General features: G+C 44.5%; 1 protein-coding gene across 1 annotated transcript in view; it reads left to right on the top strand.

Annotated features, from left to right (window-relative positions):
* Window positions 1–16,552, top strand: part of GLRA3 (glycine receptor alpha 3) — a 670,994-nt gene that overhangs the window by 579,385 nt on the left and 75,057 nt on the right. Inside the window, exon 7 of the mRNA XM_086963322.1 lies at window positions 7,000–7,214. Coding sequence (XP_086819448.1) covers window positions 7,000–7,214 — 215 coding nt within the window. The remainder of the gene's footprint in view (window positions 1–6,999; window positions 7,215–16,552) is intronic.

Raw genomic sequence — 16,552 nt, 5'->3', positions numbered from 1 at the left:
TGTTGATTATAGGCCACATGCTTGTGGTTTTACCAGATCGATGGACACAATTCTGTTCTCCTTTTTACCAGCAAGGGGCGGTAGCACAACTGATCTTGTTCCGGTGACTGCCAAGACAGGTACTGCTTTTCTGTAAGAAGGCCCAAATTCCTTCTTAACCGCGATCTTTTCTCTGACTAGATCCCCAATCTTTGGAATCCAGACAGGCCTTGCTGGGGCTGTTGCGGGTGGTGCCTCGTCAGTGGTACTTGGCTGTTGCTTTAACTTTATGTTGCTTAATGATTTTCTTGTTTCATTCAGTTCCTGTAAAACAGCCAAACGATCCTTTACATCAAAGTGCTTTGTTTCTTCTTGTACCACTGACATCTGACTATCGAGGTCCTGAACTCGCATTCTAATTCCGAACAATAGTTCGTATGGGCTGAAACCTTTTAGAGAATTTCTTGGCATGTTGTTAAGACTAGTCTGGACACTTATTAAATGTTTGACCCACCCAGCGCCTGAACCTAATACCTTCGCTGTTATAGATTGCTTTATGTCCCGGTTTTTTCTTTCTACCACACTATTCCCTTCGGGGTGCGACGGACAAGAATACCGCAACCCAATTCCCATGCTAGCCATGGCCTCCTTATAGGCTCGAGAGCTGAAAGCAGGACCCTGGTCAGAATGCTCTCCTACTCCGCTCTATGCTCTCCTACTCCGCTCTATGCTCTCCTACTCCGCTCAGGAGCTATACTCTTTGCGTAACTGGAATGCGTCGTGTTACACGGTTTTTCCTGGCCGATATAGGGGTAAACATACGTGCCCTGCTTGCCATTGGCACCCTGTTCGCTCCCTCCCTTCCCCTATCCCTGCTAAGGAGTGTAGCATAAAACACCTTTGTTTACTCCTCAATACGAGGTCGTTGCACCGACACACTCAAGAGATTTTTGATCTCCTCTCAACGACCAGTCCTACCTGTCTGATGCTTACTGAAACATGGCTGAATGATTCCTCCCACCCGGACATTGTGGCAGCCATCCCCACGGACTATACCATCCATCGACAGGACAGAGACAAGGGTAGGGGAGGAGGAGTTGCCTTGGTTGTTAAAAAATCTTTTCCGTGCACGGTCACGCATACTCACACCATCGCAGGGGCGGACTCTTTAGCCTTTACCATCTCCCTATCGCCGCAACAAGCGCTGAAGGGTCTGATTGTTTACAGACCTCCGGGCCCAGTGGGATCCTTTCTTGATGATCTCCAGCAGGCCATGTCGATCCTTGTCCTTAGATCGGAGCTGTGCCTACTGGCGGGAGATTTTAATTTCCATATGGACGACCATAATGACCAGGACGCCATCAAATTGCTGGATATTGCATCCACTTTAGGCCTTTCCCCCTATCTTTCTGGTCCGACCCACAACAAAGGCCACACACTCGATCAGGTGTTTTCCACCACACCTATCATGGCTGTAACTCTTCTGCCAGTCGTCTGGTCTGATCATTATCTTGCCCACTTTGAAATACCTTCTACTGTGACCTCTCCGGCCAGTGTCATGAGGCAGCAGGGCAGCAGCTATAGGGCATTCCACCGGGTGACCCCAGACATGCTAACGCATGCTCTGGCAGATCACCCTGTTTCCTGTACTGGCGACCTGGAGAAAGATCTGGAGAGCCTACAATCCTGGCTTCTTGCCAGACTAAATGAGCTCGCTCCCTCACAGCCACCCAGATCTGCTGCCCGGCGGGTCTCTGCCCCCTGGTTTACGGAGGATTTAGCCCACGCTCGTAGGCAATGTAAAGCTGCTGAGCGGGCGTGGAGAGTCCAGTATGAGCCTGAAGCCAAACAACGCTATAAAATCATGATGAAGTCCTACCACGATCTTATCTTACAGGGCAAGAAATGTTACTTCGCTAAAAGGATTGAAGACGCAGCTAACTCCTGTAAGGAGATTTTTTCAATTGTACGTGAATTCACCAGCCCCCGGACAACCTCTACTCAGGGTGCCCCGGTGGAGACCTGGGCTAACACTATTGCCAATTTCTTCACCACCAAAATCAGGCTAATTCAGGATTCTTTCCCGTCGAGAGCGTTAGATGATTTATCTACGATGCCGACGGAGACAGCCTTCCTGTCTCCTCCTGGCCCAGCTTTGCTAGACTTTCCTCCCCTTCCGGCTGCCGCATCCTTAGCCTTGATGAGGAACCTTAAATCAGGCTCACCGTTAGATCCGTGTCCAGCAAAATTCTTAGCGAAAATGGCAGATGTCATTAATCCCATAGCTAATCCTATCCTCAATTTATCCCTGAGTCAGGGTTTTCTGCCCCAGGCCTGGAAGCAAGCCATGGTCATCCCCCTGATCAAGAAGCCCAATCTTGATCCAGAGGCGCCTTCTAATTATAGGCCAATCTCGCTCCTTCCAGCACTGACCAAGATCCTGGAGAAACACGTGCACAGCGTGCTTTCTAACTTCCTGGAGTCTAATGAGTTACTTCATGAATCCCAATCGGGCTTTCGTTCCAACTTAAGCACCGAGACGGCGCTCCTGGAAGTCTCGGAGATCGTGAAGGAGGTGCTGGACACAGGAGGCAGGGTGATGTTAGTCATGTTAGACCTGTCGGCGGCGTTTGACACCGTCCCCCACGAGGATCTCCTCACTAGACTTCATAACATCGGTCTAGGGGGGACGGTGCTCAACTGGTTTCGTTCCTTTCTGGCCAACCGCCGGCAGACGGTCTGGGTCCCACCCGGGTCCGCCGAGATGCCGCCATTGGGAGTCGGAGTGCCTCAGGGCTCTGTACTGAGCCCCACTCTATTTAACATCCTTATGACCCCTCTGGCGACACTGGCGGAGTCCTACGGGGCCCGGATCGTCTCTTATGCTGACGACACCCAGCTTCTATTCACCTGTCGTAAGAGCGAAGAGTTCGATGGAGAAAGGATCTGCGAGTGCCTTGGGGCTGTCTTTAGCTGGTTTTCACACAACAGCCTCAAATGCAACTCGGACAAATCCGAAATACTATTCTTCGGATGCCCATCAGAACCAGATTGGCAGGGATGGTGGCCTGCTGACATGTTCCCTCCCACTCAGTCCTCTAAGTGGGCTAAGAACCTGGGGGTTAAAATTGACAACGAGCTCTCGCTCAAATCCCAGGTTTCAACTCTTACGGGAACATGCTTTGGGATACTCAGAATGTTGCGCAAGTTCTTTCCCCTTCTCTCGGAGGAACATCGGAGGATCACTGTTCAGGCACTCATAGGGTCCAGATTGGACTATGCAAATGTCCTATATCTGGGTCTGCCTGAATACCTCCTCCAGCGTTTGCAGGTTACTCAGAACGCTGCTGCTCGTGCAATTTTTGGCCTGCACCGCCGCACCAGTGCCTCCAATCTTCTTGTATCCCTTCACTGGCTTCCGGTGCGGAAGAGGATACTTTTCAAGGCCATGACTCTCGCCCATAAGGCCTTGCATGGCAATGGTGCCAAATATCTTCAGAGGAGGCTGGACTTCTATCGACCTGTACGATCCCTCAGGTCATAAGCTTTGGCTTTGGCTCGGGTGCCACGCATCAAAAGGGCTCGGCTAGGCGGCCGGTCCTTTAGCTTTCTTGCTCCGCAGCTATGGAATTCCTTACCGGTGTCCTTGCGAAACACCGCTAACCTGCTTGCCTTCAGAAAAGACTTAAAAACCTGGCTGTTCACTGGATAATCTGCCCCCTCTTTTAGGCCCCTGCTCTTTTTACTGTTATGTTTTCCAGCTCTTTCTTTGGTCTGGAGCACAAAAGCGCCGGGACACTCCTTTGGAGTAGCCGTTGCGCTATAAAAGTCCCATTTAACATAACATAACATAACATTTAACAATATAGCCGAGACCTGCTTGAAGTCTTTCAGTAATTTCATACCTAGATTTAAAGCGGGCTCTGGACCGAATTCATTTTGAATCTGTTTTAGCACTTCTGGTATTACCGCCATAGACGGAACACCGTGTGTTTTTGTATAAATGGAAGCAAAGACTGTACCCCAAGTGTCGCAGTCCTCCACGTGTGGTGCGATTCCCATAGGAAGGCAGATGGTCAAGATTCTGTGTTTCTCAATAGGGGTAGTATCAGGAAATACTGCCTCTATTTGAGTGATTTCCTGTGCTAACCAGAAAGGAATTTGTTCCCGTTTTACGGGTGTTTTACCAAGACATGACTGTATGTTCTGTGGTGTAATTTTATTTGTGTTCCCCTGGTGAGGAGTCAGCTGGTGTGAATTAACAGCTGGCTGGACTGTTGCAGTCCGCATTACATATTGGACTAATTGCCTATGTATTTTTATTAATGTGTTTAGCTGTACTAACAGCTCTTCTCTTGACATTCTTGCAATGTCAGGATGTGGTGTGTAGCTGGCTAGAACCGGCCACGTTGCTCCTGGTCTCCCTAGAGGACCGAGCCTAGTTATGTGATTATTGTGTTTTAGGGCGCCATTAAACCAGAGCAGGTGCTCTTGAAATTTAAGTGGGATTTCAATCTCCTCGAAAGGAGCGTACTCTCCCGGAGGTTCCTCTATTTTGTAATAGTGAAACTCTTGTGTTGTAGCGTTTGCCGCTGGAAAGTTTATCCATGAATAGAATACCTCTGTCTGCCGATACTCGTGAGCCTTTATCACGAAAATTACTGTACCACCTTGAGGTGTCAGTCCGTTTTCTATAAGTTTTAACGTTATAGATCTTCTTAAGTGGACCGGGATGATAATTGCATCCGGGTCTGTGTGTTCGGGACCTTGCTGAGTCGCATCTACTGCGGCCCCAGAGGTTCCGTTATTTTCTACTGACATTTTAAAAATGCAGGTTTGCAGAGTAGGTCTCCAAGGAGACAAAGATTAGGTGCACAATATTTTGGAACACTGTATCCTTCAACGTTGAATAAACCAGAGCTTTACATAGGAATCTCTTCCTACTAAGGTCGGGCGGATTTTAACCTTTCACCCACTCCAGACGTCTATTGGAGTATTTACGGGAGAAAGGGGTCTGTGAAATATGCACGACTGAGTTACTCTAACTGTCTTGCGTTAGTTTATTGCCTTACCAAACGTTGGGCGCCATGTAGTGTAGTTCCTAGTTTCCCACTAGGCCCTGCGCATTGGAATAACATAAACAGTAGTATCGACTTGGAACTGCGGATATTCCAGGCCTCCACTGACTATGCTAAACTTAATTGGGTTGTGTTACCAACTAGCTCAGAGGTCACTGGAAACTTTCTTCTCTGCATAGGAAGTGATCAGCTTCCCTGGCACAGACAAGAAGGGATTCAGTTTTCCAACAACCGTGCAACATGACAACTTTGCTCCTCAGATCAAGAGTCGATCTCTAGGGTCGTGTGAAACAATAGACCTGTATTTCACTCAGTCAGTCTAGTGCAGTTTACTTTCACGAGATGTAGAGAATAGAGAGACGGGCGTGTATCAATAAAGGTTAACATTTATTGAACAGTCTTTCTTCTCGTACAAGAGAAATGTATTGCCACAATTGCAATAACTGTTATTATGAAAAGTACGTACAGTAAGATAAGTATTGCGAAATAGAACTGTAAAAGCATTGATATGGTTTCTTAGCCATACAATGGTTAAAAGTAATAAAACATATATACAGTCATATATACATTAGGCTAACATACTCAACTGGTGCTTCTAACTAAGCCTACCCCAGTGTGCCTGACCTAAGCCTAACACGTGAAAAGGGGAGTAAGTAAGTAGCTTAAGTTAAGTTGGTTTTGCCAAGGTTTGTTTCAAGAATTCTCGTCTAAGGGTTTAGTCAACACCATACCTCTGAATAGAATGATGGAGGATTGGTATCTCCTTCAGGGGTCTCTCTCGATATCCCAGTCACCCGCGAGGGTAAACCGGAAGCGCAGGGACTGGATTTCTCTGCACGAGAAAGGCAGCGGCTTTCTTCAGCGCGTCGAGGAAGGAGGCGGGGGACAGCGTCCGCGGGCAGCTGGAATCTGCTGGATGTCTTCGCAGAGGGACTGCTGTTCAGCTCCTTAAGCGTACTGCACCATAGCTCGCGCTTTAGCGGCGATAATGGTATTAGCAGCTTCACCACCACAGGATAGCAGGCTGCAGCGACAGAGTGCTAGTTTTACCAACACAGGGTCATGCAGGCAGCTGGCATCAGCAACAGGCAACGAACATTGCTTAAGGCAACGTTGGTAATATTTATACCTGACAGGTGCCGGGTTTGACGCAAGTTTGCTGGACATAAGACGTCAATTAAAGATGTCACTAGGAAGTGATAGTTATCAGTTGCTCATTAGAGTTCCATTACTAATCAAAACATAGCAAGCGGGGATTTCCAGGTTTGCTAAGTTTTTATCTTGTTGAAGAACTCGGAGTGTTATCTAGGAATATCAGATAGTGACTGCTGCTCTGTCATTGCACTAATTGGTCGCAAAGGAAGTAGCAGAGAGTCATGCTGGAATGTGGCTCTGTTCGTGTGAGGCCAGAGATGACTTTTCAGAAAATCGCACTTGAACGGTTATGCCAATATAGGGAATAAGTGGATTTATAGCCGAATAGGGGCATAAGGTCACAGTATCGATCAGGAACCTAGATAAACACGCAACAGTGATAAAAATATAACGTTTTTAAATTAATATATATAATTCAACATTGTTGGTACACGTTTGCAATTTATGCAGACAGTCCCCAAGAAGAGTTGTGTGTGCCTATTTACTATTCTGATTACAGATTTTGTATCATTCCCATACCAGAGGGGAGCATGTTAAATTAATTGTTGTTGGAAGATGTTAGCTCTGTTAAAACGGTGTTAAGAATTTTCAAAATAATAGCATTCATAAGTCTTTTGTTCTTTCACTTCAAAATAGCAAAACTGAAACTGAAAGGATTGATTATAATTTGATCAAACATTTTTCTGAGATATTGATTTAAAAGTAGTTGAAAGGATGTTTTAATCTCTAGTACGCTGCCGGTTGAAACACATTACAATTTGTGCTAATATTTGTATTTAATTCTTAGGAAAGTTCACATGCATAGAAGTGAGATTTCATCTCGAAAGGCAAATGGGCTACTATTTGATTCAGATGTACATCCCCAGCCTGCTGATTGTCATTCTGTCCTGGGTTTCATTTTGGATCAATATGGATGCGGCACCAGCTAGAGTGGCGCTGGGTATCACAACGGTACTGACCATGACGACTCAAAGTTCAGGTTCTCGTGCATCACTGCCAAAGGTAAGGGAATATTTCTTCTTGATTCCAAAGAATAATGTATAATGTGTATATTTCTGATGTCCTAATTCTAGAAGCATGTACTTATGCTCGAAACATGTATATACACCATACACACAAAGACACCGGAATAGAAAGCAATGGGTGATTACATATGGATTTGATTATCACTGCTGAGTGAGTAATGTCCATCAAACACATTTGGTAGGATGGCCTTGGCTGACCTATGTGCAATAAGGTACAGAACAATCTATAAATATATACAATACTAATGATCGAGTAACCAATGGATTCATCAAATTCGTTTTTCATTTCTTTTAAATGTACATTTATGAACCTTCTATTCAACTCATCACAGGAAATACGTCCATATATCTTCTTTCCCTAACCGTAGTAAAGACTGCTAAATGGCAAAGATTGTAAAACAGTCATGAAATTGTTTATTTCAGTGACGTAAAGAAAGACTCGCGTTACGAGAAAGTTGAAATCCAGGTATTCTAGTTTCAAGAGAAGGAGGCTTAAAATCTTTCCACTTTACCAATCTCTATTGTTTCCCAGGCAATTTGCTTGTTAAAGAATTAATTAAAAAAGGGTGACTGTCATTTTAAAAGCCAACATGGAACACAAAGTGTTAAGAGCCTTTTATTTGTTATGGCAAAATTATAGAAGTGATGGAGGCTTCATCAGGACAGAATGCAGATTAACAGCCTTGACTGACATTCTTTGCAAGCAGTGATAGAAATGTAAGTGATTTATATAGAGCCGGATCATAGATGATGCCCTCCCAATGAATTTGTAATGGATCCTAACTTCGCACAGATGGAATATTTTTGTGTGATCTTCTGAAACTATTTAATAATGGAATCAAAATATCTAAATAAGCGAATAATTGTATATCTCAGGTCAATTTCACTGATTTCCCACTTACTGTTATTGTAGTGTGGCTCACTGGTTAGAGGCGGCAGACCCGAGAGCAGAGGACGGCCCAGGACCAGGGTTCGATTCCCGGCGCGGCAGGTTTCTGGACCAGGGTCAGCGGACTCGATAATTCTCTCGCCTCGGTGCCCACTCTGATCAGCGATCACACTCAGCAACTCTGGGCATTAGCTTGCCTCATCTTCACTAACGGCCCCACCAGACCGCCGGGGATGCCTGGTCTCACCCTGGAGATACCCATTAAGGGACCATCTCTCAGGGAAGCCAGGAAGGGTTTCGCAGCGGTCGAAGCGCCTTGGGACCCTACGGGTAAGTAGTGCGCTATATAAATGCCAATACATTTACATACATTACATTTACATTTACATTATGTTAACCCCTTCCCTGCACTGCGAATTCCGCCACAACGCTGGGGTCTAGGGGGTGAGCGCGGCGCTTCCGTGCTCAGGACGGAACCACGCCGTCATGAGTTACGGGTGGCATGTGCTCATGACGGCGTTGTTCCGTCATGGCCACACCCGCTCATCAATTCGCTCGCACAGGCGGGCAATCGGTGGAGCGACCACAGCATGACGGAACTACGTTGTCATGAGCACACGCCGCCTGTGGCTCATGACGGAGTGATTCCGTCATGAGGACGCAAGGGGTTAAACCTCATGGCCCCTGGAAAACCAGGTAACTGGGTAGGCCACCAGCAAGCATATGAAAAGAATTTGACAGGTCAAGAGAATTTCATCGTCTTTCATGTCACATGCAGCTTTGTTCCAGACCACTTTTGAAAGCACACTTATGGAGGGGCCACAAATAAAAAACCTGAAAACACATAATTTTTCATAGAGAATTCAGTGGCAGCCTGCAGAACTTCAGAAATGTATTTTTCAATTACCTCTGTTAGTCAGCAGCAAGGTACAGAAGTAGGAAAATGGGCAAGGAATGTAGACAGCAGCTCTTTCTCTGTCTGCAATTTCCAAGCATTAGCATAAGAAAAGAGTTAAGAGGCATGTAAGGATTGGAATGGTGGAGGGTCCACTGTGTAAAGCCCAATTTTTGTTGTCAAGGCAGATTAGCAGTGACCAGGTGACTGGCTAGGGTTATCCATTCACTGCACTGTGGTAACGTCACCACTGGAAATTAACCAGAAGTCAGTTCACCTCAATAAAATTGTAGGCAATTGCATAGTAGGCATATGCATAATGTCAAAGTTATCACAGTATGTAAGGAGTTTATAGGTCTTCACAGTAATATACATAACATAAACAATATATTTATTTGCAAGCCCGAGGCACCTCCATACATCATTTTACCTGTGCTTCCAAAAAGTGGATCTTTTTAGGTCCGAACTATAGATAACTTTAGCTATCTGTTGGCTAGTCCATTTAGTTTCTAATATATTATACTTACTCAGAGTGAGCTTTTGATCTGCTTAATACATATGGTTTAATGGCTTTGTTGTCAATCTCAGTTCTGTGCTCCTAATTGTATGTCTTTCCTCACTAGTCTTGTTTTTGCCCACCCAGGATCCTTTAGGTCTCACAATGATCCGACTAAATGAGGTATCCTTCCACTGCTGACATCAGAACATTTTCTGTCCCTGTTTCTCTTCCTTCCCTTTTCCCCCTCTTACTTCCCCACTCAGCGTCTTCTTGCCCTCTTTTTTATTTTATTTGCTGTGTTGTGCATCAGGCACTCGATGAGCAGCTGTACCAAAATCTTTTTTTGATGATTTCAAGATAGCCGCCTTTGTCTGCGCATTCATACGCATAAACATCGGGCACATTTGAATGCTTTTGTTTCATTATAACAAATTACATTTAAAGATGTCTGCTGTAGATTTGTGCACCACCATGACCACCATCATTGATCAAAAATTGTTAAAACATTATAAACACACAAAATAAATTACAATCGAATCAGTAGAACTGGAGATATGCAATTTTAAAGATTCACGTGAAAATAGTACCTAAAAGCACCAAGCGCCGACAGTATTTTTTTTTAGTTGCTCCGGACCAGAACAACGTCACAGGTTCAGACAGAGCGCAGTAGAGCTTGGGCCGGATACTGGGACCAAGTTAGGCTCCCTGAACAAGATTACCCTAAATCCTGGTTGTGTTGCAAGATCCCATGTTGAGAGTGCATCGCACAGCAGAGGCGGAGATATGAGGCTGCGATGTGAGGTATTGCATCATTGTTGAGGAAGCTGTTGATGACGGACCTGTGACACAAAGTCCTGCAATAAAGATGCATCTGGTAGAGCCTGGTTCTGTAGAAGTTGTTGGGCTTACAATGTGGAATTCTGTATTGTCGTCAAGAATGCCGTCGACAATGGGCTTGTGATGCGAAGGCCTCCGTCAAGGATGCGATGCTCAGCAGTGACTCCTATGAGGCTGTTGGCTGCGATGAGAAGTCCTCATTGGAGATGTGTCACACAGCAGTTCCAATGGGAACTTTTGGGAGGCGATGTGTCATGGTGCATTGGTTCTGCTGGGACCACTGCTGGTCCAGCAGAGCACCTTCAGGCCCACTTCCAAGGGTCAAGCATTGGAGTGGCATCCCTTAGAAGGGTAAGATTCACAACACGCAGATTCTAGGTGCTGGTTTCAAATGTGGTTGGAACTTCTGTCTCTGAGGTTCTGGTCAGGAGGCCAGCCAAGTAGCCCTTGGAGTCACTCTGGTGGTCTTGGGCTCACGATTCAGGTCCAGTCCTTCACTCAGGCAGCAGAGCAGCAGGGCAGCAGAGCAGCAGGGCAGCAGAGCAGCAGGGCATCAGGACAGCAGTGCAACAGAATAGTAGTCCATCTTGTAGAGCTGCAAAGCAGTCCTTCTGAGTCTTCCACAGGTCCAGAGGTGTACTGAAGTGTTGGGTCTGAGGGTCCAATATGTATTCCTGTGCCCACTTTGAAGTAGTAGAAAGTTCTTGGCCTTCCCACCCCAGAGGTGTTTGGAATTTCCTGTCTCCCTGCCCTGGCTCCAGATTGTCCGTGGTCACAACATACTAGTTTCATAATATTTGTGAATGTGAAAAGGTAGAGCCTTATTTGATGTGAAAGTGGGGTAGGCCCCCTCATCTAGTCAGAAATGGCCAATCCTGTCAACACCTATGGCTATTTATTTCACTGTCTAGCAGCAACACACAAAGACCAACTGCCAGCTACATCTAGTCATATGACCCGGGATACAGTCAGCAGACACCACCAACTGGTTAGGACAAATAAATGTCAACATTCTAAAAGTTGTAAATAACCAAGGTCTTGCTGCATTTATTCAACCAACATTTTCTCAGAAATCAAAGCCAAGTCAGCTACTTGTCTTGGCCCATGTATTTATTCACAATTCTTTCATTATAATTAAACCACATGTTATATACATAAACATTTAAAAAAAAGGGGGTAACATTTCAACATTTTCCATAGCCACAAATATGCCCAACAGAACTGAACGTGGCTTTTCGACTGGCTATACAACTGCTAAACTGTAATTACACAAATTATAACTGACTGAATTGTGCTTAGAAAACAAAACCAGAAATGTATTGGTGCTTTCAAATCCAGTCACCAATTTCAACATAAACCTAAATAGTGCTCTTGAAACCATTAAACTGATTTTGACATAGTACAGAGGTTATGATCACTATCATTCTCTCTGCTGTGAACCTCTTGCTTATAATAGCTCTTGGGGGGTTCCAAAGTTATTCAGTTGCAGTGGGGTTTTAGTACATTGTAAATGCCCACTGCACAGATGGTATTCTAGTACAGCACTCGCAAAGGGTTTCTGTTGATGTGTTTCAAACCTCTTAATAATTTGGGGTTCTTTCTCCTCAGGACCCTGACTAGCCAAATGTGCCAACTGGGTATAAGCCTATTTGACCATGTTTAGAGGAGAGAGCACAATTAATTTAGCACTGGTTAGAAGTGGTGAAGTGCACAAAGTCCTAAAACAGGAGCAGCAAATCTAATGAGGAAGGCAACATGGTTGCAGGTAGGCCACCCTAAGGTTGTCAAGTCTAGCACATGTGCATCTGCCACACCTACTCTTTAATACATTTAGTAATATTTTAAATAACCCATTTTTAGACTTATAGACCAGCTCCTCTGCCCTAGAGCACCAATCCATGCCATTAACCCATTTCTGTATGGGTGGGGGGGCTCTGCTGGAGTGGCATTGTCTTACTATATCCTGTTTCGTGACCAATAGGCTCATAGCTTAGCTTTTATGCCTATGGATAAGAAAGGATCCTGAAATACTAGATTTTCAGTTAAAAATGCTTGGTGACCATTGTGCTTTACTCATTTATGAAATATCCATATGAGCTTGTTATAATTCCCACAATGTATGTGCCAATTCGAAATAAAGATGTGTTATTCCCTAGAATAATGGCATTTCTTATTCAGTGAAAAAGTACCAGTTTGGTCAGTACTCGTTATGGGATATGTGGTACTGCATAGGAAAAGATCTGGATTCCCGGGGTCAAGAAGTGAACCCTTTGTAGGGAAAAATATATTACAAATCTTTGATCCAGTTGCAACAAATTTGCCATAATGGAGATGGCAGGAGGTTCAAGGGCAAGTTCAGTGTAATACAGAGCTCCAAACCAAGGCTTGACAGTCAGATCTCACTCTGTCTTTTATACCCTTGTGTGCTTTCATTCTAAGGCAGGGGTATCCTAACTGTTATGTAAGAAAAGCCACTTAGGTTCAATGAAAATCACCCTGAGCTACTAGTGTTTTACCAGTGACAACATCAGACAAGATTACAATAGTTGCCATCATATGCAAACAGTGATCACCTGAGGGCATTACGCAAGGTTACCAGCAATAAGGTCAACCCGGCTTTGTAATTTAGGATGCCTCTGCATGGTATTGCATAACAGCAAAAGTTGCAAAGCCTTGACACTAAATATTACCAATCAGTCTCCCGAATTCTAAACGATTTATCAGGCACATGCCAGCTTTTGAACATTGGTTTATGAGTTCTGAAAACATACATATTGTCTAGAATACACAGTCTTAATTTTGGTGTACATAAATTGATTATCCCAAACAAAAGTTGGTCATGTACTAGGTTGGGCTGGACACAGGAGAGCTACATACGGTAAGTGGAGAGCTACCAGTGCTCATTAGCTACTCATTAGAGAAGTCTGTTCTAAAGCCGCACAATGAGACTGATTCACAAAGATTTTTCTATTAGTTGGTATGACTTACCCTTGTAGTGCTACTGGCTTTCTCCTGATTTTTAAGATAAGCTCCAGGATTGAAGGACACATTTTCTCTAGGACTTCTTCCTGGAGTAAACCTATTGTGAAGAAGCAACCATGTAGCAACTGACACATACATAAAACATTCTGCGATGACATGGCTGCATTCTCAACAAGGAATGCACATAATTAAAGGCAAAGATACAACACATCTCCCTTATTATAATAACCAAAAATGAGAGGGAAAGGAAAAAGGAAAAGACAGGAGAAGAAGAAAAGAAACAAGCAGAAAACAATGTACAAAAGAAAGAAAGAAATTCACTCAGAGCAGTAATCTTGGAGATACAAAGGTGGTCTCCTGATTCTCGAGTTTGTGCAACGAGAGGAAACAAACTCGTCATGAGAAAACACATGCTCACCTTGAGGAGAGCATTTCAGGCCCCTAGAAGGAATAGGACCAGGAACAGGAACAGGTTTTACATTTACATTACCATCAACAGGATCAGGTTTTACATTTACATTACCATCATCCCCCTTCACACACCTTGACAAACGTGACATGCTCCAGACATCTCCCCCAGCAAGCATGACAACATTTTTCATGACCTTCACAATCCGCCTAGGCCCGAAGAACTTTGACTCACCCTTAGGGGACCAAACTGCCTTTTTGACAAAAACAAAATCACCCACTTTCCAAAAAGAATCCTTCGCCCCCTTCAAGACGTCAAATCTGCGCTTGTACTTGTCTTGATAATCACCCACCCTAGAATCCTTGAGCACAGAGCCTCTATCCTTGACAGACAACCACAAAGGATTAAGCTTTGAGCCCGCAACTCTACCCTTGAGTTTCTTGAAAGGCGAAATACCAGTTACACTATTGGGAGTGTTCCTGTGCGCCCAGAGTTTTTCTCTGAGAATGGGTTTCAATGGAAGTCTTCTCTCCAAAGCAGTCTGGGCACATGCCCTAATCAACCTATTCATGCTTTCCACCAAACCGTTTGCCTGCGGAGAATAGAGAGCGGTCCTATGATGGGTGATGGATAAATCCTTGAGGAAGTCAGACATCTCCTGGGAGGTGAATTGGACACCATTATCAGAGACCAAAATGTCAGGTACCCCTTCACAGGTAAAAGCATCCTTCAAAAACTCAATGACATTCCTACTCACAACACTTGCCATACAAGAAGCAGACAACCACTTCGAAGTGTAATCTACTAGAACAACAACAAATCTCTCAGAGGGTCCAAGGTTCTCAAAGGGTCCAATAATATCAACAGCAAGTTTAGACCAAGGACGTTCAGGTATGGCAACAGGAGAAAGAGGGGCGGTGTTCACCTTCTTTGATTTATCATTACCAGCACAAATGTGGCAGTCTTTAACAACAATCTCAACTTCACGGTCTAACTCAGGCCACCAGTATGACTCCCTAACCCTCGCCGTGGTGAGGCTACGACCCAAGTGTCCCTCGTGAGCCAAATTAATTATCTTTTCCCTCATTCCAAAAGGAGGAATCAATCTGTCGCCCCTGAACAATTCACCTTGAACAATGTTCAGCTCATCCCTTACATTCCAATAACCTTTGGCAGAATCAGGAACTTCTTTCAAAACAGGCCAACTATTGACTGTAGCTTCCAAAATAAAAACTCTTGCCGGGTCATCAGAAAAACAGTTTTTCCATTCCACTTCGTTCAAGGCAGACTCCCTTACCCAAGAAACAGTAGGAGAGTCAGAATCATACACAGCCAACTTATCAAGGGGAGACCTAGAGAGAAAATCAGCGGGGACATTCTTAAGACCAGGTAAATACTCAATACAGAAATTGTACTCCATGAGTCCTTCCACCCATCTCTTAATTCTGGGAGTTGTACATTCGACATTTCTACATGAGAACAGCTGCACAAGGGGTTTGTGATCAGATCTAACAACAGAGGGTAAGCCCCACAAATAAAACCTAAAATGCTTGATGGCCCAGAAACAGGCTAAAGCTTCGCGCTCAATGACCGAATATCGCTCCTCTGCACCCTTCAGAGAGCGAGAAGCGAAACCAATAACTTTTTCCGAACCATCCACTAGCTGAGACAAAACAGCCCCTAGACCACGTAAACTAGCATCCGTGGACAAGATAGTCTTTTTTCGCACATCAAAATGCCCCAACGTTGGCATCTTTGCAATCTCGGACTTGACAGTTTCAAAAGCATCTGAACACTCCTTGTTCCAATTGAAAACAGCACCCTTTTTAAGAAGAAGTCTAATTGGTTGCATCACACTGGCAAAATTTGGAATAAACTTAGAATAATACTCCGACAAGCCATTGAAGGATTTCACCTGATCTTTGTTAGAAGGGGGTTGAGCTAGAAGGATAGCTTCCGCAAGGTCATTCTTTGGACTGATACCCTCCCCAGATATGTTGTGCCCCAAATAAGACACTGACTTAACCCTGAATTTGCATTTTTCCCGCTTCAACGTCAAACCAGCTTCTTTGAGTCTAGACAAAAGGGAAAACAAGGTGACATCATTCCTGCTAACATTAATTCCATGGACCAAAATATCGTCCTGGAAGAAAAGGACGCACTCAATCCCTGATAGAACATTTTTCATGACTCGCTGGAAGCAGGCAGCAGCACTGGCTAAGCCAAAGGGCATCCTGATGAACCTGAATGCACCAATGGGAGTCACAAAGGAAGTTAAGTGTCTAGACTCTTCATGCAATAAAACTTGGTGGTACGCTGCTGACAAATCCATAACGCTAAACACAGTTGCACCACCCAATTTGGTCAAAATCTCATTGATATTAGGCAAAGGTTGCCTGTCCACCCAAATTGAACTGTTTAAACTCCTGAGGTCCACACACATCCTAATTTTGGTACCCTTGTCCTTAGGTGCCAAAACAATCGGCGCAAGCCATTCTGAGGATTCTATCTCCTCCACAACACCTAGTTTCAACAACCTGTCAATTTCAACTTGAAGAGGTTGTAGCATGAGATTTGGCACTTTGCGAACCTTATGTACTACAGGCTTGGCATTCCCTTTCAAGACAATCTTATGCTTAAAACCTTTTAGTAAACCCAAATCTTCACTAAAAACTTCTGGAAATTTCTCGATAATGTCTGGAAAATCACCCACTTGAGAAACCAACATAGCCTGTTCAGGTGCATTTGGATTCAAGGTAATACCCAAGTTTCTTTGGTGGCGCCACCCAAGAAGATTATCACCC

This window comes from Lissotriton vulgaris, chromosome 3_1, assembly GCF_964263255.1.
Source record: "Lissotriton vulgaris chromosome 3_1, aLisVul1.2, whole genome shotgun sequence".
NCBI lineage: Eukaryota > Metazoa > Chordata > Amphibia > Caudata > Salamandridae > Lissotriton > Lissotriton vulgaris.
The sequence above is the reverse complement of the archived record's forward strand: the minus strand, read 5'-3'. Positions and strand labels throughout refer to the sequence as shown.